Source organism: Epinephelus fuscoguttatus, linkage group LG4 (genome assembly GCF_011397635.1).
Source record: "Epinephelus fuscoguttatus linkage group LG4, E.fuscoguttatus.final_Chr_v1".
Classification (NCBI taxonomy): domain Eukaryota; kingdom Metazoa; phylum Chordata; class Actinopteri; order Perciformes; family Serranidae; genus Epinephelus; species Epinephelus fuscoguttatus.
Window position 1 is genome coordinate 43,352,603 of NC_064755.1, and position 23,396 is coordinate 43,375,998.

General features: G+C 40.8%; 1 protein-coding gene across 1 annotated transcript in view; it reads right to left on the reverse strand.

The window, feature by feature from the left end:
• Positions 1 to 23,396, reverse strand: part of asz1 (ankyrin repeat, SAM and basic leucine zipper domain containing 1) — a 41,647-nt gene that overhangs the window by 12,419 nt on the left and 5,832 nt on the right. Inside the window, exons 4-9 of the mRNA XM_049573049.1 lie at positions 18,560 to 18,671; positions 6,868 to 6,979; positions 6,564 to 6,698; positions 6,213 to 6,331; positions 3,353 to 3,425; positions 1,714 to 1,770 (exon numbers count right to left, since the gene is read on the reverse strand). Of these exons, the coding sequence (XP_049429006.1) occupies positions 1,714 to 1,770; positions 3,353 to 3,425; positions 6,213 to 6,331; positions 6,564 to 6,698; positions 6,868 to 6,979; positions 18,560 to 18,671 (608 nt within the window). The remainder of the gene's footprint in view (positions 1 to 1,713; positions 1,771 to 3,352; positions 3,426 to 6,212; positions 6,332 to 6,563; positions 6,699 to 6,867; positions 6,980 to 18,559; positions 18,672 to 23,396) is intronic.

The following is a 23,396-nucleotide window of genomic DNA, read 5'->3' on the forward strand; positions in this document are numbered from 1 at the left end:
AAACATTCTCGATGCAGAGGTGTAACTTCTCACATGTTCACCATGAAGTATGTTTCATGTCTGACAAACTTCTGAAGTGGAATTCAAAGCTGGGGTAGACAGTTTGATTTTGGCGTCATTAGGCAAGAATCCCACAATAAACTTTGAACACATTGAAATTCAACCTAGAGTGCTGCCCCTCCTCTTGGCTCTGTTTTCAGGCGTTCAAGTCCGTGATGAGAGATTCTGGCCAATCACAGATCATTTCAGAGAGAAGCCATTCTTACTGGCTGTTCTACGAATGCAGATGTGCGTGTCTTTTTGGTGAAAGCCTGATTCAATGGCCGAGAATCCTGCAGAGAAAGTTGTTATTCCAGCGTGGGCAACAGCTGCCTATATTGCAAAGAACTCAAAAAAAAGACTAACTTATCAAAACGAGAGTCATAGGGCTCAGTTACACAACAGATACGCCCTCGTATTTCTGTGCGTTCTTTATGATGGCACAGATACAGCCAATAGATGGCTCTAGTCAGAGTTACAACAACTGATGAGGTGATGGAAGAGAAGTTCGTAATAACGTTCCTTTTAACAGATGTAGCGCTGTAGATGGCGGTGGTCTGTGAGGCCATTAAATACATTGTAACATGTGGACAGGGAATTGTTTTCACTATATTACCAAATCATTCTGCTCTGCCATAATTTAAATGTCTTTGTCGTCTCCTATGGTCATTTCTTGCTTGAACTACACTAAACTGCCTCCACAACCTCTGGTTTGCTGTTCTGTTCCGTCTGTATCTGTAAGCTATAAAGAAATGTGCACAAATTCGGACGAAATGAACGCAGGGTACGAACAGAAGGCTCTGTCCGTCTCCTAATGTTGACCTTAAATGAGCGCTTAAAGAAAGTCTGAAAATAAACAAAATAAAAGTGTTACAGAAATGGAGAGAAAATGTTGCTAATAGTTTAGCCTTCTGCTCACCGAAGCCAACGGCTCACAGCTGCGGCTTCAAGTTCATGTTTATGTAGCTAATGTTAGCTAAAGTCTTGAATCTCCGTGTGTCTTCTGCCTCACTCCCTGCAGCTACAAACCACCTCGCTAGGAGGAGAGCAGGCAGCAGATCAGACAGCCCTAACTCCCCGCTGGATCAGCTATCTTTCTGTTGCTGCTGTTACACAGGTTAGACCCAGCGCTGCTGCTGGCCACCAGAATACTCTAAGATCTGGCACTGGAGGGGCTGAGCAATACGCTGCGCAAATCTCTACAATCAAATAAGAATAAATAAATCAATGTATGGGAAACATGAAACTGTATGAAGCCTGTGCATATGCTTGTGGTTGTCTGGTGGGAGGGGCTTAGGACAGACAAGAGAGAGCTGCAGCAGGAGGGTGTATTTTCAAACTCTGCCGTTCTTTTGTTTTTTGTCGTGTACAGATTTCTGCCTGCCCCAGCTTTAACATTAAGCTCTGTCAGTTGTTATTAATACAACCTGCCTTTGTTATAATGACTCAAATGTGGGTGAAGTGCACCCGACACACTCGTTTTACCTTTATTTACCTCTCATGACAGATTTTACAAAAATATAATATAATCTCTCACCACCTTCTTTCTACTGAACCTGTGTCCTTTCACAGCTGTGACATCAGCAGCTACCCTCGTCTCTTTCTGGGTCACCCTGAAGGCTGGCACTGAGCAAAAGAGCTGACAGACAAACAGATGTTACAGTTATCCTCTACCTTCTCCAGGTCCTCCTTCTCCATGGTCAACAGGTAGCTCCAGGTGATGTCATTTTCCTGTGCAAGTGTGTATGTGGAGAAAAAAAGATGGGTGAGAAAGAGAAAACATCACTCAGCATTTACCAAATCAAAACTTCTCCATCTGAAACAGATGTACCTGCATAAGGCTTCGCCACTCGGTGACAATCTACCTGCACCCATCAAATCCAGTCCTCACATATCAGATCGGGACGAAAACTTGAGCTGACCCTCAGTTTAATTCGGTCCAAGCCAATCAGGCACAGTAGATCCATTATGAAGCGCCAAGTAAAATATGTAAACTACTCATCTCATAACATGTTCTGTGCTCAGCACATTTGGGATCAGTGGAACTCACCCACAGATCTTAAACTGTACTGTACTGTGTGTCTCTTTGCAAGAGAAGAACGACGCCATATTAGAGCTGTTGTAGGTTAAAAATATGATAAAATTAAATAAAAATGACGGAGTACCATTAAAAAAAACACTAAAAACTAAAGATTGTTTTTCATTAAATTGGGGGGGGGAAAAAAAGAAAAAAAAAAGAAACTTGGATAATCTCTGAAATTGAAGAGGTGCATTTACAAGGAAAGAAAAAACAGAAATTTACGGGAAAACACTTTTATATTATTTGAGATTATAAAGTAATTTATTAGCAAGCGAAAACACAGAAATTCTGAGATTAAAGTCACACACTTCTGAGAAAAAAACAATATATGACAAGTTATGTTTCTTTTTTTAAGAACTATATTTCATCACTTTGCAATGTTGGATCAACCTCATCACACCACAGAAGCAATCCCATTGTATATTTACTAAGACAACCTATACATTGTGTAATTTAATCCAAAAAAACTAACAGACATTATTTTCCAAGTATTTTTATCATGTCAATTTGTGACTTTAATTTCAGAGAATTTCTGGGGGGTTTTCTCCACGCAAATTTATGACTACAATCTTGGAAGATATTCAAGTTTCTTCTTGTAAATTGGATTTTTTTTTCGTATAGAGAATATCCGTTTTTTTCCTCTTAAAAATACAGATTTAATCTCAGAAATTTTCAGAGTTTTTTCTCCCACCACTGTGACTTTTTTTTTTTTTTTTTTTTTTTAAAGGTAGGGTCTGGAGGATTTTCCAGTTGCTGTTTGTAAACACACATTCAAATTCGGCTCTCCCATCAGGCTCAACTCTCCCGGGTGTACGGAGCCCAGAGGTACGGAAGAAGGCTTCACAGAAGAGGTTCAGGCAAGGCTCGCACTGGTGCACGCTCGGACACGCTCGGGCACGGCACCTGTGCTCTCTCATTGGCTGGGGAAATCTCCGCCCAGAAGCGGTCGGAGCTCACAAAAACATCAAAATACAGTTAAAGTGAAGGAGCTCTGCAAACAGAGTCACCACCACACATGAGTAGAAGCCCATAGGTGATGATTAAGCAGGATTTCATTTGTATATGTCTATATTGTGTTTTGTTTGAAAATCCTCCAGATCCTACTTTAACCTACAATGGCCCAAAGAGAGCAGAAACCTCTCACATTAGAAAAAGACACTGTGCAAACAAAATGTTACATATTTTAATAATAAATACATTGAAATTTTATTCCAGCATGCAGTCAGTACTTACTGTCATAATGTCAGTGAGGTAGCCGAGATCGAGGCCATGTAGGAGGAGCTCAAGGTCATCAAGCTTGTTTACACTGAAGGGCAGAGAGTTCACATTGACTCTTAAGGACTTTAAACTAAAATCAACAGTTGTAACCGAAATATGAAACAGCTGAGACTAGAACTGCACTTAAACTGTATAAATAGAGACTTCCTGCATGTTTGTAAAAATGCAGAGATGTTCAAAAGCTGAGCAGCAGCATACTGAGAAGGGAGATCATCCTTTAAGTGTAAGGCTTGTTTTAAGACCTCACAGCAGCAGAAATCTCCCTTGCTGGAGTGTACTTGAGCAGTGAACTACAACCCTTCCAGCTCCAGTGTTCCTGAACTGAACCTGTGACCTCCCCGTAGAAGGAGTTAGGCAGAAGGAAACACATCTCAGTGTCACAGAGTTCATACACATCTGAGTAACCGCAGTGCACGTGCAGCTTCAGTGTGACTGTTGACATGACGAACATTACAAACGAGCCTTCCGTCCCACGATGTTCTAAATATGTGAAATTCATTACTTGGTTTAACGTCTTTGTACATGAGAGACAGACAGCTGAAATGATTACTGGTGCCAGACATGCTCCGATACAATGCTTTTGGCGGATGCTAATTGCCCAGCCGTGCCTGAGCGGACTAAACACTCATGTAGGAGGTTTATTATTGTTTATGTCTGGTTGAACAACGGTTCAACAACACCTGCTGCACATGCACTAGTTTACAGAAAATCCAGCACAGGCTGCAGTGACTGGTGGGATGCTGCTCTGACCAGGGGAGCTGATGGGTGTGAAGCAAAAGTGATTTGTTACAGTTTCCTCTCAGTATAATACTCACTAAACTGCTGATCAGCTGCTGAGTCAGAAAAATGGTCATCCTTATTTATGCAGAGAAGTTTTAGCTCTGAGTACATGATGTCTTTACCTGCTGTTCTATTTTACCTTCACTTCTCAGACTCACACTTGAGCACTCTTCTTTCTTAAATAGTATGTAAAAGAATTACGTGATTATTCTGGGGCTTGTGACATAACACAAGTTTACGTACTGTAACTGGGTGGAGGAATTAATAATATATTTTTCATAATCATAGGTGTGTTACATTGCAGAAAAAACCTCAGTAATAAAGGGCCTCATTCACCAATATTGTCCAAAGTTTTTTTCCAAAATTTGTTCTTAAGAATATTCCGCAGAAAAATTTATATCAGATTCTTGACATGTTCTTAAACTGCATCAATGTTCACACCTGTGTTCTTAAAATGATGAATAACATTTTCTTTGTAAAGTGTGTGCCAGTTGATTCTTATTTACAAAGGTAAACATCACGCCACTCCCCATAAAAAGGCATGAGACATGCACATAGAACCTGAAAAGAAAAATTGAGAGAATTAAAGGTTTACTGTGTGAGATTTAGTGTGTCTGTGTTTTTCTGATGCTGTTCATCACAGATTGGCTTCTCACTATAGTGGCCAATGCAGTAACGCAACTGTCCATATCTGGAGTCAGAGTTTAGTTTGTCCATTCTGGGCCACTGTAGAAACATGGCGGTGCAACATGGCGATCTACATAATCCAGGACCTGCTCCTTATGTAGATATAAACAGCTTATTGTCAAGTAACCAAAACACAACGATTCTTATTTTCAGGTTATCTGACACGAAAGAAAACATATCTGTATTCCACGACGCCAATATATCCTCCTAAATCTTATACACTGGACCTTTATGTCAAGAATGCCAAAATTAAAGTCTAAAGAGGACAGAGCACCAGACTCCAAACATTAAAAAGAAGTTTAATACTTAAGAAGTAGAGGTTCTTCTGCAGAGGAGGACCATCACCAAATGAGCTGTCGTATTTAGTTGTGTCAGCAGTGGATATAAAACAGCAAAAAACAAACAAACACTTTATCTACAGAACACACAACTGATGAAGTAAATTAAAAAAAAAAAGGTTTGATCTCGAATGTGAGGTCAAAATGTTTATGTCAAACACAGAAGAGAGACGCTGACCACTGGAGGGGGACGGCCTTCGTTAATTTCTGCAAATAGATCTACTGTAGATGGTCCTATTTTTCCCCCCAAGGCCATCATCTGCAACAACTTACAGCAGCAAGAAATACTCCATTATTCATGTACACCTAGTGTACACAAATAAGCCTGCTTGGCCCTATAAACACTTTGATCAATCAATAATTATTATATGGCATGGTTCCCAATTAACATAACTGATGTGACTTGAAAGGTGTTTATTTATTTTAAAATACCATAATACTTTTTAAATTATTGACAACAATTATCAAAAAATATCATAAATAATTTAAAAAAAGTGATTTAAGTCATGTGCAACTAAAAATAAAAATCCACAATCATTTATTTTATTTTTTTGCACAAACATGTCAGCACTCAAATGTGTATATGTGTGTTCTCCAGCGCTCTTACCTGAACAAACAAATCCCAAGTTAGAAAACATTGGTGAATGTCAAAATCTTTGTGAAAACTGGTCGGTTTTAGGAAGAAATTTCTTCTGAAGAACAGTTGGTGAATGAGACCCAATGTCCTGATTCTGATTTGGGTAAAGGCCAAAGATCAACTAACTACTATGAGTAAGCAAAACACTTTAAACTTAAATATGTGCCTGTTTCATTTGCCAGAGACAGAGAGGAAAACTACATGAACTCTGAAAGAAGAATCAAAAAAATAGTAGAAGCAGTGCAAGATGAGATGAGATAATCCTTCGTTGGTCCCACAGCAGGAAATTTTTAGTAGTATACATGCTAGCACTTTGTATGTCAAACCTGCCTATACTGTTGGGGCGCTGACTTTAAGTCTCAGCTCGTTTTACCTTTCCTGAGAAGGTGGCGGTTCAGAGTTGGTCTTGAAGAACTTTGAGAGGGTCTCCTCCATGGAGCTGAAGGCCTGGACTGTAGAGATGTGGGATGAAGAGGCCAGGATCCTGCCGATCTGCCAACAGACACTGGTGTCAGGATATTATGTGATTTAGCAGCTGAAAATGTCGGTCCAGCACAGTACAAGTACTTCAGGTGAACGACTCTTTGTCCATTACTTTTATTGAGCTTTACTGGACTAGACTGACTTTATTGACAAGATTTTACTTAACCTGTTAAGAATAAATTTAACGAAAGACATCAAATTGGACCTATGTAGTATCTGGAATACAGATGGAGTCAGGTACCTGTGTGTGTTTGAAAGTCACAGCCAGGTCTGCAGGGCTTTTGCCAGCCTTGGTGCGTAATGTTTTGTCAGCTCCCAGCTGGAGGAGCTTCAGCACCGCCTCCTCTCTGCCGTACTGCACTGCTAGAGACAAAGCCTGACCGGAAATATGAGTATGACTTATCATACACGAAGTAAAATGTATAAAAAGTTTTTCATAATGGAATGTATCTGACAAATTGTTCCTTTGCCACTTCAGAGCTACAGAGTGATCTGCACCTTCTGACTGAAGGGACCTGCTGCGACAAAAGAAAACTGTGACACACCGTGTATCCATTGCTATCCTGGGCATTGATTTCTGCCCCATGTGAGACCAGCAGGTTGATGACCTTACTGTAGCCGTCCCTGGCTGCCAGCATCAGGCAGGTCATTTGAGACCTGCAACAAGAAAGCAAGAGAGGAGATGAAGACTAAAAACAACAAGAGAGAAAAACACAGAACAGATGATGAGATTAGGACACTGGAGGAGATGTGACTGAACAGCAGGGATGATGAAGGTACAGAGAAACCACCAGAGGGAAGCACACACCGCATTATAGGTAGCCATTTCCTCTGACACTTTGAGTACAAAAAACACTGAGTCACTTTTCATCTCAGCTGTGAGAGGGCCAACTCTTTATTCTGCTCTAAACCCACTGCACTCATATTTCAACTGATGATTTCTCTGTTAAAACAATAATCACTTCAAATCCATGTTTTGATGATCTAATGTCACCTGTGGGCTTAAAATGTTGCTCTAAGAAGTTTCAAGAAGAGCTGACATTATTAGTTGATTAATCAAGTGATTGATTAAAGAGAGTAATCATCGACTATTTTGATAATTTAATGATTAAGTATTTTCGAAAGCAATTCCAATCATTCTCTGAGAGTTACAGTTTTTCTTTGCCTTCTGTGAGTTAACTGAAAATCTGTTAATGAACTGTTGATCTGACAAAATAAGCAGTTTGAAAAGACCTTGAGCTTTAAGGAACTATGAAAGGGAATTTTATCTTTTGTGGGTTCATGAAAACCCAGATTCAACTGTTTTAGCTGAACTATTACTAATCAAAGTTATTTCCCATGAAGTAATTTGTTGTGCCCATGTGTGCAATAATCCAGAAATGCTAAACTTAGCTAAAAGAGTTGCATTTAAATTCTATGAGTGGAGGATTTTTCATAAGTTTTTTTTGACAGTTTTTGACGTTTTTTGCTGTTTTTCCTGGGACCACAGAGAGCCTAGGGAGGTGAGTCCCGTATATGGTGTCCATACATTTCTTTCTGTGAATAATCAAAACATTTTCACAACTTTAAATATTAAACCCCATTTCCATGACCTTATTTAAGTAGTTTAGGCCTATATAGCGATCATAGAGCACAACAGTGAGGCTGTTCATCCAGTGTGTTATGGGTCCGCGTACTTCGCGGCCATTCGTTCTTCGTTTCGAAATAACAAACTGAAACACGGAAAACCAACCATTATCTGTTTTTGGTTTTGAAATGATCAAACGAAAAAGGAAAAAACAATCCGTCTCCCGTTTTTTTTATGTGATAATAAAGAAAAGAAAAATGGAAAACTAATCGTTATCCATTATCCGATTTAATGTGGGAATTTAAAAAAAACCCTGTGGGAAACTCCTTTCTCTATTTTTTGTTTGTTTCTTCTGTGACCAGTAAGTTGCATTCATGTGGTGTTGGAATAATCGGAAAAATGACTTGGGAATGGGAAAATACACATGAACGCCCGCTCATGTCGGAAAAACAACTCGGAGATAATTTTGGAACAGGAGTTCCCGACATGACTGAAATTGACGTCACTTTCACAGAAAACTGGTGGATGAAAAGGAACGTTTGGTCCATGGTAATAAAACTTTTTATTAATTCACGTATTGCATATCATTTTCTGTGGACATGTAATGTGTAATGTGGTATGCCGTTAGTTGCTGTCCATGTAGAGTGACCTAGATTAGTTAGAGTTATTTATTAACATAACATGTCAGATAAAGCAACATTCTAGTAGTTACAGGAAATGTACATGCTCTGTATGTACATTTCATGACCAGGTCCATGCACCGATCTTCCACACACACACGGCAGCTTGACGCCGTCTGATGACGCGCCTTCTCGTCCTCTGAAAAAAAGTGGTGGCTAACTCGTGGTGAAAAAATAGAGAAAGGAGTTTCCCGCAGTTTTTTTTTTAAATTCCCAAATTAAATCGGATAACGGATAACTGGTAACGATTTGTTTTCCGTTTTTCTTTTCTTTATTATCAAATAAAAAAAAGGGGAGATGGATCGTTTTTTTCCTTTTTCGTTTGGTCATTTCAAAACCAAAAACGGATAATGGTTGGTTTTCCGTGTTTCAATTTGTTATTTCAAAATGAAAAACAAATGGCCGCGAAGTACACGGACCATTATGCCCTAAGACAGGCATTGTGGCAAAAATTGAGCATGGACAATAGAATGGCTTTGTGTCGACAGAAAGTGGTAGCATCATGTAGCTTGGCTACGGCAGGCGTGAAATACGTGCTGTTGATGTGTCTGTAGCACCTCTTTGGTTGTCTTGATGCTATTGCCAGCGTGGAGGCATTATGTTTTCAGGTTGTGCGTCCGTCTCATTCTTGTGAACGTGGTATCTCACAAACCCTTTGACGAAATTTCTTAAAATTCGATTTTGGTAGTCATTGGTCAAAGGTCCAATAGAATAAAATGTTGAAGTGATGACATTTTATATCCAAAGAGTCAAAGGTCAACTTCACTGTGACATCATTTTATTCTGCGTAAAACACTTTTCTTGCCATTATGGCAAAAAAAAAAAAAAAAAGAAAAAAAAAGGGGGACAGAGACGCGGTACAACAAGATGGTGGTGCAACACCTAAGCAGCGGCATGCCAGCAGCAGACCGCGAACTTAATCAACTGACACTGCAACAGTGAGCATGAAAGCAGTGCTTGTCCGTGCGGGCACTGTACTGCTCAACTCTAATTTCCCCGTCTGTGCGTGACTCCGCGGCCCTCCAACAGGTAAAAGCTTAGACATTACAAAAAATGAATAGCTCATTTTACCAGAGGCAAGGTGAAGCAACAGAGCAACCCTGTGTGTGTTTTTACATTTAAAATCAATCAATCAAATCAATACATCCTGTCATTAAAATGATCCAGTTATTTTAACAGTAACAGTTCATATGCTGCACTAGGTTTTAAATAAGTAATATAAGAAAGGAATTTCAGACAATGTTATACATGTTTTGGGATTTTTATGAACGTATTTTAGACAATAGCTAAAATATTCTATATTCAAAACTTTTCCAAAACATTTCCAGGCCTGGAACTCAGTTTTTTTAATTCATATTAACCTCAACTTTTCCAGGAATGTTATGACCATGGGAACCCTGTATATACAGTTTATATTGTTTCGGGTGAAGTATTCTTTTAACCAATATTAAAAATAGTTCCACTAGCCAAATAGACAGCTTGGATTCAAAGCAGTTACAACAGATTCATACAGAGACCGAACATCTACAGAAACTTCTCAAAGAACTCCTTCCACGGCAGAGCTCAATAAAGAACTCCTGTGTTGCATCACCTTCTCATCACATTGTAGCTGCAGAGCTCAGTCATAAGCAGTGTGAAGTATTTAGCTTTTTATGTGCAAAGAAACACCTGTTTGGAAAACATGTGGGATTCTGCTGCAGGAATACTTTGAGAAGTTTCACTGGACATTTTGACTGCTGACTCTGGGTCTCTGCCATCCTTTGCCAAGGAGCAGCCTATAAACTTCAGACATTTGATTATTAGATTTTGATTGTTTACTCTTCAGTCCAGCAATAAAGATCAAGACAGAGTAATTTACTGTAGTGGTCACAGACAGAGCTCCAGGTACCCACACACAAAACACAAATGTTTAATGTGTCCTTCAGCAGCCAACAACCTGGCTTTAACAACTATGACCTCTTGTACCAATAGTCACTCCTCTGTTGCCTTCATGTGTTTGCTCCTACCTGAACAATGGCTGTATATAAACAAGCTCTACTAGAGTCCTCCTGTACCTTATCACCTCGGACTCAAACACAGCGGCTGAGAAAAATACATGTTGAGGGGTGGGAAAGTACGGGGGCAATTCATCACCTCATGTAATGCCTTTACAGGGAACAGCGTGTGTGTGTGTGTGTAGCGAGAGCAATACGGCAAGGGGGACAGAACAGGCATTTAAAGGGACAATCCATAATTCAAATGTAAACAAAAGGGTATAGGAACAAATTATTGCTTTCAAATTGATTGACAGGTTTTTTAATAAAGAGCCTCGTAATACACGGATTACATCAGGACAGCTCCTAAATCCAAGTTAATGCTTTGTCTTGCAACGTTGAACTTAGATAAATACTTCTTGAGACATACATAAAATGCAGATTTTTTCATGACTCAAAAACAAAAAAAATGTGTCACAGAGGCATATAACAAGGGAAAGAGACTGTGAAGCAGGGGATGTTCATATTTTCATAATTGCCATTTGGAGTTGGATGGAAAAAAATGACAAAAATCTTCTATCAGAGTATTTGCAATATTACGCAACACTGATATCGTGATGTCGTACACTCTCTAGGTATTAAATTCAAAAGCATTTTAGATTACCAGATGATGTGTGTCCTAATCCAGTGAATTGACTCCCGAATAAAATACAATATTTATATATATATATATAAACAGTCTAAATGATATATTTCCAGCATTTCCTGCAATGTCCCGAACACTACAAGGAATACTCAAGAAATTGCTACCTTAGCATGTGACTTAAAAATTTTAGTTCTTACAAATTCCTACTCTGTGATCTTTGGGGATTAGTTTTGGTGAATTTTGCTTTCCAAAGCCTGACACGTATTAAGTGGCACCCAGTGCTTTTTAATGCAGAAATCCTATCCTAGCATCCTACGGGGGGCCAGATTTGGCCCGCGGGCCATAAGCTGAGTAGGTAGGTTGGTAGATAGCTGGATAATTACTCTAGTAATCCAGAGGGAAATCAAGGCACCCAGTAGCTTATCACTGCTTTGGACTGACATCTGTAACAAGTCAAAATTATTCTCAATGGTTAACTGATTAATAGTTAACCACTGACATCCCTACCCATGTTATACACAGTATATCGTCATGACCCAACCCTAAATGCCATTTCCTGTAGCACCTTCCTTTGCTTCGTCACTGAGTTGACACTGTCTGTTGTTTGTATTAATGTGTTGGCAGTACCACCTGAAAACGCTCCTACAGCAAGGTGATGTTTGTCAAACAGGTGTGAATCTGTGTGGGTTTTGAACACTGTCTAAGCTGTGCACACAGCCACAGCTCGTCCTTTAATAAATTACAAAACATCCACGGTTAATGTTTTATGTGAACTCAAACAAATGAACCAGTGGCTGTGACGTGTATGACAATTAATTTATTCACATTCCACTGCATCTGCCCATCAGTCAGTTCCTCTTTGACCCGAGAGAACGGCATGGGAAGTGTCATTTCTGCTTTCATGTTCTGTGCCTCTGTATTTTCCCAAGGGTGTCTGCCTGGCTGTGAGACAGGTACCAAGGTCACTTGCATACTGTTTCAGTGTGTTTTGTTTGTGTGTCCTTGAGACTGTGAGATCTGGCAAGTCTCCAAACAGACAGCTGATCGATAAGCAGACAATTCAGAGCAAACATCTTTCCTGGCATCGGTACAGTGAGAAGAATGACTTCCAGAAACACCTTACTTACGGTGCCAAGGTAAACACACCATGTCTAAAAATGGCTTCTACAATGACTACAGTTATGTGCAGACTTGAGAAGACGTTATTTTAACAGACATGGTAATGACAATGGGAAAAGTTTCGATGGACACTATGCTACTGGCTGGTTTCATGCTGGTGATGAATTATATTTATCTTGTACAGTGACAACTTTTCTAAAAACTACCACTGTCCAATAATAATAACCTACCTGATCATTAGGGACTTAAGGGCAGTCCACACCAAGAACAATAACCATAAATAATAGTGTTTTAAAAACTGTTTTAACTCAAGGGGATGGCAGAGTCCACACCACAACTAAAGACATGGGCAGTGATGTATGTGGAATCACTTTCAGAAACACTGACAATATCCATTTTCTGGAGCTGCTGACACATCTGGAGCGTGGAGCTTTGAGCCACTGTTTACAGAATGTTATCGTTCATCAGTTTGGCCGCTCACGTCATTATTATTACAGTTTAGGCTTGTCATGCAAACAATGTTTTTTTTGATATATTGTATAAAACTCCTGCACACTGTCTAACTTGCTAAAATAATGATTTTCATGCTGCAAAATTTCAGTAACTAGACGTTCATCAGGCAAACACTGTGCGGGAGTTTTTCTACAAGTTGTGTTCTGCTTGTCCCTCTCTTACGCACTTGTTGATACCTGGCGATAGATGTGCTAAGTATTACTTTGTTTGATTTATTGTCCCAGAAATTATGCAATAAATGATATTATTGTCATTTTGAGACCATTTTATGCCACTGATATAATAGTAAAATAATAGCATATTGATAAAAGTACACCATCCAAAGAGCAATTTACTTTCAACTTCAGAATACTGAGACAATGGAGTTTTAATATAAAGAAAATATCTAACATATTTTTTTTAACTAACACCTGTAAATATACACAAGAAAGCATGTATACAATTATATTACCTTTACAGGAGTAGCCAAACATTACTTCGATTGAGACGTGGTACAAAATTTGGACAACAAAGATGAAACCAAGTGATGCCCAAGCATCGGCTTTGGACAAGTTGGGAGTGAGACCAGGTGAGGGGGTCTGTTTTTTTGTTTTGTTTTTTAGAAATAAGCTAATATTTTGATGCCTTTTTGGCACATTGGCTTCTTATGTTACATGCCAAGTACAATAACAAAAAACTAGAATTATTAATTTTTATTAAAAAAAAAAAAAAAAAAAAAAAAACGGTCCGGTTTTTGTGGAAAAACAGCCTCAAGTCGATAATACCGGATTTTCGCCACTTGGGGGCACAATTGACTCATTTAAAATAAAAAAAACGGCCATAGGACAACAGAGTGACAGTAACACTTTGTTTCTTTTATTCCTTACAAATAAATTTTGCAGCTTACTCAGTCAGTGCAAACAAGGGTTGCCTCCTTCGTCTGGCTCAAAGCCAACGTGTTGCCATAGTGGCGCATTCTTTGATTTCTTCGAAACTAAATTGTCCGCCATTATCAACTCCCCAGGCAACAGTAGAGGCCTTGGCGCAAGCGCACTCGCACCCCCTAGGTCGGTCCCCGCCCAACTCCCACCCCCCCTCTCTCTCCGCGCAGTTGTGCTTTGCACACACAGGGCTTGCGGACGTCTGCTTTTACCGGGCGGACCCCTGTGGCGTCCGCTCCGAGTACGTTCCACCTGAGTATGCAGTCCGGTCGGTCTCAAAAAAAAAAAAACCAAAAAAAAAAAAAAAAAAAAAAAACGGTCCAAGACAAATTGACACTGTCAATCATGAGATCCTTTCACAGAGACTAGAGGACTGGGTGGGCATCTCTGGTACTGCCCTAAATTGGTTGAAGTCCTATCTAGAAGACAGGAAGTACTTTGTTGAAATTGGTAACTGTGTCTCAGACCACATGGCCTTGACCTGTGGGGTGCCCCAAGGGTCAATCCTGGGACCCCTTCTGTTCAATCTCTACATGCTGCCTTTAGGCCAGTTAATACAAAGTAATAATGTGTCCTACCACAATTATGCAGACGACACTCAGATCTATGTCTCACTGACAGCAGGTGAATATGGACCAGTGGATTCACTCTGTCACTGCATCCAACAGGTCAGTGTGTGGATGCAAAACAACTTTCTCCAGCTAAATTCAGACAAGACTGAAGTCATCGTATTTGGTCCACAGAAACAAAGAGAAAGTGTCAGCAGTCACCTCCAGTCTCTCTCTCTAAAACCTACAAATCAGGCTAGAAATCTCGGGGTAATAATGGACTCAGACTTGAACTTTAACAGCCACATCCAATCAATAACATCAGCAGCTTTTTACCTTCTAAAAAACATTGCCAAAATCAAAGGTATAGTGTCTAAACCTGACTTGGAGAGACTTATCCATGCATTTGTCTCTAGTAGGTTAGACTACTGTAACGGCCTGCTCACTGGCCTCTCCAAACGGGCCGTAAGACAGCTGCAGTACATCCAGAATGCTGCTGCTCGGGTCCTGACCAGAACCAGGAAGTACGAGCACATTAGTCCTGTGCTCAGGTCTCTACACTGGCTTCCTGTGGCTCAGAGAATAGACTTTAAAGCAGCTCTGCTTGTGTACAAGTCTCTCCACAGCCTAGCACCAAAGTACATCTCTGACATGTTAGTGCCATATGAACCATCTCGGACTCTGAGGACCTCAGGGACCGGCCTCATGCTGGTGCCCAGAGTCAGAACTAAACATGGGGAATCAGGATTCTAGTTTTATGCAGCTAAAATCTGGAACAGTCTTTCTGAAGATGTGAGACAGGCCTCTACTCTGACAATGTTCAAATCTTGGCTCAAAACAGCTCTATTTCACTGTGCATATGACTGAAAGGATCTTATCTGCACTCTTCTCTTTTAAAGTTCATTTTATAATGATTATTTATGTTTTTATTTTGTATTGTGATTTTAATGGATTTTCTTGTTCTGTAAAGCACTTTGAATTACTTTGTGTACTGTGCTCTACAAATAAACTTGCCTTGCCTTGCCAAGACGGAGTACCAAACCGAACTGGTATTACCAAGAACTGACCCAACCCTACTGTGAAAACATGGATGCTTCACAACCATTGTCACCCTGACAGCTCAGAAGATCATTCATTAGAATGAGATGGATGCAAAGTCCTTGACCTTTGACACTTGATCACCAAAATCTAATCAGTTTATCCTCGAGTCCAAGTCAACCTTTGTGCCAAATTTTAAGAAATTCCTTCAAGGTGTTCTTAAGATATCACAATCACAAGAATGAGACAGACAAGGTCACAGTGACCTTGACCTTTGACCGTTTGGAAATAAAATGTGTGAAATTTTATCCTAATTAGCATATGAATTCCTGAACTCCTCAGAGTGTTGTTGAAATATTGCATTCAATTGAATGAGATGGATGCAAGGTCACAGTGAACTTGACCTTTGACCACCCAAATCAATGCTCATTGTTGAGTCCAAGTGGACATTCGTGTGGCCTGCAGGCTGAAAGTTGGTAATCACCGCAGTAAGGTAATTGGTTGATCCAACTCCAGTCTCAAGGTGAGTTTTGAGTTGAGAGGAAAAAATAATGTAAATGTATACCTAAAAACTGTACAAGTATAAAAGCAACGCAAATGTCTTGCGAAGACTCTGGCCGCTTGTACCGACTGCACGTGCAGCCTGGAGAAGAATGTCCCAGCATTAATGGAACTACGTTCCACACAGACGGGTACAATGAAGGTGAAAAAACTGGGACACATGGAGGCAATGAGACCCCACATGGTGCTCCGACAGGACTTTGAAAGATGACAGAGAATGCTTGTTTACACTTCAACGGAGGGATGAGCAGCTGGTGTTAATCATTGGTTTGATATTCAGACGTAAGAGGCGATGAGGAGGAGGAGGTGGTTTATCCTCTGCACCCACATGAACCTCATAGTCTTCTGTTGCTCTGGATGTTTTGGGGCTGTCGGCCCCTTCTCCTTACCATCTCCCTCATCTGCATCCTCCTGCATCTTATTACCTTGCTTCAAATATTTTGTCTGGGAAGGAACCAATCAATTTCCCAACGCTACAGCATGCCCATGTGTGTCATCAGGGTTTTTTAAGCGGTGTGTATCGTGCCTGTAATGGCATACTGGCAGTGACAGAGTGGCAGGGGATTAGGGAAAGCTAAACAAGAAAGCCACTGGGGGCTGCATCGTCCCTTTGACACGACAAAAATCCACAGATGGTAACAGTAAAAGTGCTTCAAGAATGACCTCCCTTTATTCTTTTCACCAGATGGAATGTTTTGTGCTCCTCACCAGGACAGGGGGGCAGATTTTATATCTGCTGGCTGCAATGGCTGATGGATCCTAAACTCTGAAAGTACCAACTGATACAGTGAAATAATGTGTTGTAGAGCAAATTACATCGCCAGCATTTCTTTAAGTGTCTCTGAAGTGTCATTTCACAGAAAAACCCAGGGATGTGTATATGACCTCTTATGTACTCTACATGAAAGCTATCTTTTGGGCTCAGTCGTGTTGATGACATTCGTTACGATGCTTTCAGCCCTAGAGTGGTCTCCTCTGGTCTGAATCAGGGACTAATGTTCCAAAGTTGTATAATTGCCTAGAGTTGCTTCGTGTTCTCATGGCAGCATTTACAAGAGGACCAGATCAAATGCCTTGTGTGAGAAAGCTGCTCTTGATTGGTCAGAATTTTCATGTGGGAAAAATCCAGGAAGTAAAGCAAACGTTGAAGAAGAGTACACTTGCAAGATAAATGTGACACTTTCTAATGTCACAATGGAGGGACAACTACGCAGGTTGATTTTAGCGCTGCTCATCGTGGACTATATTGCTGTCATTGTTCATTTCAGTCAAAGCATACAGTTTGAAAATGAGGCGTGGCTCCAACTAGAAAACGATGTTTTGATGCATTGGATGTGCTGAATGTGCATATTAAGGCAGTACAGGAGGAGGTGCACATTAATAATCCTCCAGGACTGTAACATGCTCATGTTTAACCCAAACAATGTGTCATGTGACTGCAGTTGCTTCACATCCAGGTCGGAACACCTTCTCACCACAAACCAACCGCACACTCAGTCCAGTTGTTTTGGTGCATACCTGAGTGCGATTGCTGTGTTCACACCTGCCCAAATGACTGCACTGAGGGGGCAAACAAACTTGAGTTTGACTGAACTGAACCAAACAGGGCAGATGTGAAAGCACCCTTGCATTAGTCAGTCTGGTTGAGTGAATGTAGTCTACTACTGGCTGCTGTCTTTTCAGCACCCCAATATCGATATGCTGATTAATGGACAGCTGAAGCACATTTAATTTTGTCCAGGTTGAAAAACATGTTTCTTTGAATTGGTCTGGAAGAGGCATGCAGTCTGCTTACAGTTGTTGAAACAGGTGATGGAGGATGAATCCATTTTAGGATGTTGCAAAGAAAAGGTCTGAGCTCGACTGAAGGTGTCACCTGACACTGTTGCCTGTTTCAACAGGGAATCAGCTTGTAGTGAAGTCCGCTGGTCACGTCAAAATGACCGCAGACGGTGTGTTTGCTTGCTGCAGCAGGTGCTCCAACCCCGCCGAGCCCTCTGTTTCCGTCCCCACATTGTGCCAGTGTCAGACAGTGGGTCACTGCTGCTGCTGAATGTATGTGCTTATGCTTAAAAGACTGTGGTTAAGCGTGGACTAGGCGATGTACAGGTCAAAAGACCTCTAAACATCCAGGGTAAAATTATTATGTTTCATTGTGTAACAGGTCCTAACTGTGTGTTGAAATGTAATCACTGAAATGCTGTGGATACCAGTGTTCTATGAACACCTAAGGATATTTTACATTTCAACAAAATTGAACCTGGTTCTTCTGACCTACAAATTACCAGATCCATGCTTACTGGACTGCATCCAAGCCTCTGAAATCCTCCTGCCCACCCCCCCTACACTCACTGTTTGTTTGTCTGCCTGTCTGATACCCGTCTGTACATGCACATGCCATAACAGGACATTCCAAACAAAACACACAAATATACACACACTGTATGGAGCGCTGTGGTGCATAATGCTACCACATGGCAGCTCAACATAACGAGAACCATCAAAGGGAATCTGATCCAGCGCCTCTGTTTTTTCTCTTCTCTGTTCAAGTCAAATCTAAAGTGTTTTTATTTGGCCTACATCAATAGGGGTGTGACAGTGCGCACTGTGCTGAAAATCCTATAAACACTGTGACCTGAAACACATCTGTACCGCCACCCCCCCCTCCTCACCTGTCCACCATGTTCGGATCAGCATTTCTGGACAGCAAGATCTCCACACAACGAGCAATTTTGTCTTCACTGGCAGATGCTGTGCAGCTGGCCATGAGCACTGTCCAATTATCTGTTGACAAGAACACATCAGTGTAAAGGTTCATTATCACGATCTTAAAACTCTGTTTTATTTAAACAAACATTTGGCAAAACAACAATTACTGAAAAAGTTACCTGGAAATACTTCATAAAACTGTAACACGCTGGCAACAATTCAAGAATTTTTCCTTCACTGAGAAATCCTCTATCTGTCCTCGACCCAGCCCAAAACCTCTGCGAGTTATAGGTTTTGTTTTCTGCTCTCTCCTGCGTTGGCACAGCGCAACTAGCACCAGGCATACATACCATAATATCTTTTATGATGAGGTATGTTATGCCTCCGTGCCAACAACAGCCGTGGCCAGAGGTAATATGTTTTCAGGTTGTCCGTTCGTCCGTCCATTCTTGTGAACGTGATATCTCAATAATACCTTGAAGGAATTTCTTCAAATTTGGCACAAACATTCACCTGGACTCAACAATGATCTGATTTGTTTTTGGTGGTCATAGGTCAAAGGTCATGTTTACTGTGACCTTCTCTGTCTCATTTTTGTGACTGCGATATCTCAAGAACGCCTTGAAGGAATTCCCTCAAATTTGAATTGAATTGAAATTAGAATTTTGTGGTCAAAGGTCAAGGTCACTGTGATCTCACAATACATGTTTTGGCCCGTAACTCCAGAATTCTTAAGCTAATTATGACAAAATTTAAGACTAATGTTTAACAGGACATAATGATGAAGTGATGACATTTTATATCCAAAAGGTCAAAGGTCAGCTTGACTGTGACATCATCATGTTTTAACGTCATATCTCAGGAACAGAAGGGGAGACATTTGGTCAGATACTGAATTGGTGACTCTAATCTTGAAACTGATTGTATAGATCTTCTGTGTGTGAAGCATCCATGTTTTCACACACATGGATGGAGACTGTCAGAGACACTGGACTGGTGGGTGGAGGCATACAACCGTGGGGCGGTAACTCTAGTTGTAGATAGTGGAAGAAACCTCCAGGGTCCATTTTACTTCCAAAAACTGCACACTCTACCATGTTTGCTGTCAAAACTTTTGCTATGCTAATGCTACCTCTGCCCTCTGTACTGACAGGCAGCTCTGTGCTGGAGGTTTCAGGTTTCTTTGCTGGTGCTCTGTTGAAGTCTGTTCCCGTCAATATGCGTTTTCCGTATTTGACAACATCATATCAGTGACGTTCCTAACTTTGCTTGTTCTGTGATCATCGTCCCCTTCAGTAGAGGAGTGTGAAAAAAGCTCTGCAGTGACAAATGTTAACACAGACATGTTAGTATAGTAAAGGTCAGACATTTTAGGGAACATAAATCGAAGAAAAACACATTTTGAGCAGAGGGGGGACTTTAAAAGTAGAAGTAGCATGCCTTTTATTGAAGGGTTTCTTTTGGGCTACTGTACCTCTGTGTAGCTCCAAACTTTTTGTCTAAATGGACGAATGTTATTCACTGTCCAATCTCGTTTTAGTTTTTGGAGCGTAATGATTTAGTTTGGTTACTGTAGTTGCCTCATGGAAACAAATTTAAAGGTAGAAAATCTTCATTATCTGCTATAGTAATTAAACTATTTAGCAAAACACAATTAAGTTTAGGTTTATTTATAAGTTTATTTACTTTTATTAATCCCCCTGAGGGAAGGAAGGGTGCTTTAAATTCATCACAATGAAGTCATACATCATGCTGTAATAAGGAAAGAAAATATCTGGTTGATAACCCCAGGATGGAGATGGATAGTCGTTTATCTGGCATCAGGAAGTGTGGCGGCCTTTATAGGACTGAGTGACTTCAGAGGAGTTGCTTCCTTATCTCGTCCTGATAAGACCGGACCCATGGCAATGCGTTCAATTCCTGTTTTGTTCCGCCAATGTCTGAGTCTCCAACCTGTGTGTATCACAGTATCTAAGTGTGTGTGTGTGTGCATGCATACCTGGGCCTCATACATCTGTATGTGGGTTCCTTTTTCTTTGTGGCTGTGCATGTTTGGCTCTATAGCTGTGTGCAAGTGTGTGTGTTTATATTATGTGTGTGTGGGTGTAAACCAGACTGCCTGGTTTGCGTCTGCAGAGGACTGGAGTAAATAAATCTGTGGCCTGAGAATTGGTGAGAGGTTATGACAGCAGCATGGTGACCGTTATCAATCACTCCAGCATTCCTCTGTTCGGCCTCGCTGCTTTCACAAACGCCATCAGGACGTGACCACACGTCATCCGTCTGTATAATTACTTCCTTCACCTGCCTAAAGCATCAGACGCCGGGAGCATGTGAAATCTGTTGTGTACACAGTTAAACTCAACATTCTGGACCGAGCATTAATTGACATCAGATATTAGCAGCATGTGGTTCCAAATTTGGGTCTGGGGACGTCCAGGGGCTATGGAAGGGTTTCTAATGGATCCCCAGAAGAATGCAGTGCTCTCAAAATAACTAACTAATAGCAGTAACAGAAATGCAGAACAAGAATAAACTGATCAGAAGTTTAACTGTCACTGCTGTTATCCAAACTTTAACATGAGTCATTGAGGGGTCTCATCTTGAGTTCACTGTAAACAGAGGATGACACAGCAGAGAGTAACTACAACTAAAATCTGTTTTCTTTCCTTTTGCAATTGAAAAACAAGCCAGATAAACTCAAAAAGACACATTACTGCAGGTTGGACTGCAACTAACGATTACTAACATTATCCATTAATCTTTTTATTCTTTTGTTAAATAACTGAAAACTCACTTCGTCTGTAACGTGTCACAAAATAGTGAAAAAATGTCCATCACATAGTCCCAGGGTACAAAGTGACATCTTTACATTGCCCATTTTATCTAACCTGCAGTCCAAAGCCCAAACATTTTCATTTACATTCATGTAAAACAGAGAGATGCAACAAATCCTCATATTTGAAAACCTGGAATCAGCAAATGTTTGACATATAAACATTTAATTTACCATCAAGATAGTTGTAAATTAACTAATTAATCAACTAATTGTTTGTGCACTGGAAGTGTTTGACGTTTTTAAAACACCTACCTACTGTTTTATATGGCTGGACACTCACCAAAAGGATTAAAAGAAGCATCACACTGCTTTCTCCAACCTTGTTCAAATTTTGTAACGTCAAATGAGTGACCCGCTACCAAAGTCAGCGAGGCAGAGAGGACAGGGTTTCCCACACTTTCATTTATTTGCTGCGGGCCACCATGAGCAAAAGACCTGCCACCATGAATCCATTTTCAATTTTTAGAGACAGACCGCTCATTGGGATCACTAAGGGAATCTACAATATTCGGTTATTCATTGCACCATACTCTCTGAGAGCAGAGCATATTCTGGGCACTGACATCAGGTGCATTGAAAGAGAACTTAACCGTTCACTCTGCTGGGTCTAAAAGTTTGCAATCGGTCCAGCAGCTGCTCCTCTTATTCATTGATCTGATGTGATCAGCTTTGAATGGATTAGCGAACTTTCTGTTACCAGTGTTACACAGGATAGACAAGGAGAGGGCCACAAAAACCTTTTTACCAAAAAATAAACACAGTGGAGTCGTCATTCAACCACCATATTCCCCTCTTCAGTTTGGACACTGTGCATTACTGAACTAACCATTAGCTAACAACAAAACATTTAATGTTTCTGGGGGATCTGTAACCGCATGTTCCCAACAGGATTCATGGTTTTATGTGTGTATAACTGCAGACTTCTTAACACGGAAGAGTTCTCCCCCCGTGCTTATTTTACCCAGCCTGACCTCAATCCAACAGATGCCTTCAATTTCTCCTGCTTTGGGACGAGGGTGCAGTGTGCATGAACTAAAAACAACTCAAAGGATCTGCAGTGTGTTTCTGCAAGAGTTCCTCTTTGGCGTCATCACCATTAAGTAATGTCAGATGAAGCGTATTGGTGCAAAGGCCCGATTGGTCCCCTGATCTTTGGCTGCGTAGCAGGTGAGGAAATTAAAAAAAGGTGCCACAGGGAGGGACAGCTCGACACCAACGCAACAGGGACCGTCAGAAGGATTAGGTATGGCTGTTTGATATCAAGCCTGGAAGACAGAAATGCGGTGGTGTTGCCTAATCAAACTATCTGCCCTCGTTTGTTCTCCTGAGGAGTTGTGAGTGAAGGATCACAGAAATCAGTCCAGCCTATATACAATATGAACGCCACACTCGGATGAAAACACCCGTTCTGACCTCACTGAAGTGCCAGGTATGACCAACTTCTGCCTTGCTATCTGAGCAATGTTTGGATACTTCAGTGCGTAGTTTTCCACCACCAGAGTGGATCCTGGTCGGCTCGTAGTGGTGTCTCATTCTGGTAATGTTTCATCTCTTCTTCAAGAGGGGTAGGCAGGGAGGCAGCAGGTGCAACACTCTCCCTGTATGTCTCCCCGAACAGGTCACACATCGCGGACAGCGCAGTGGGTGGTGTTGGCGCAGTGGACTCCTCCGTCGGCGCCTCTCCCTCCGTCGCTGCGTCCCTCTCTGGCCTGGCTTGTACATTATTACATTATTAATAGTATTGATTAATTATTAATGATATTCGAATTATCAAATTTAGGTTCGAACTTATAAAAAAATATATACATTCGAATATATTTCGAACTTCAAATTTTTTTTTGACAGCCTTAGTATTCACTCTATGTTACAAATGCCAACAGCATGATGAAGCACGAAGCGTCTACTCTGCACTGAGTGCTGCACGTTTGGCATTTCTTTTTCATGTCACTGAGAGTTGAAAA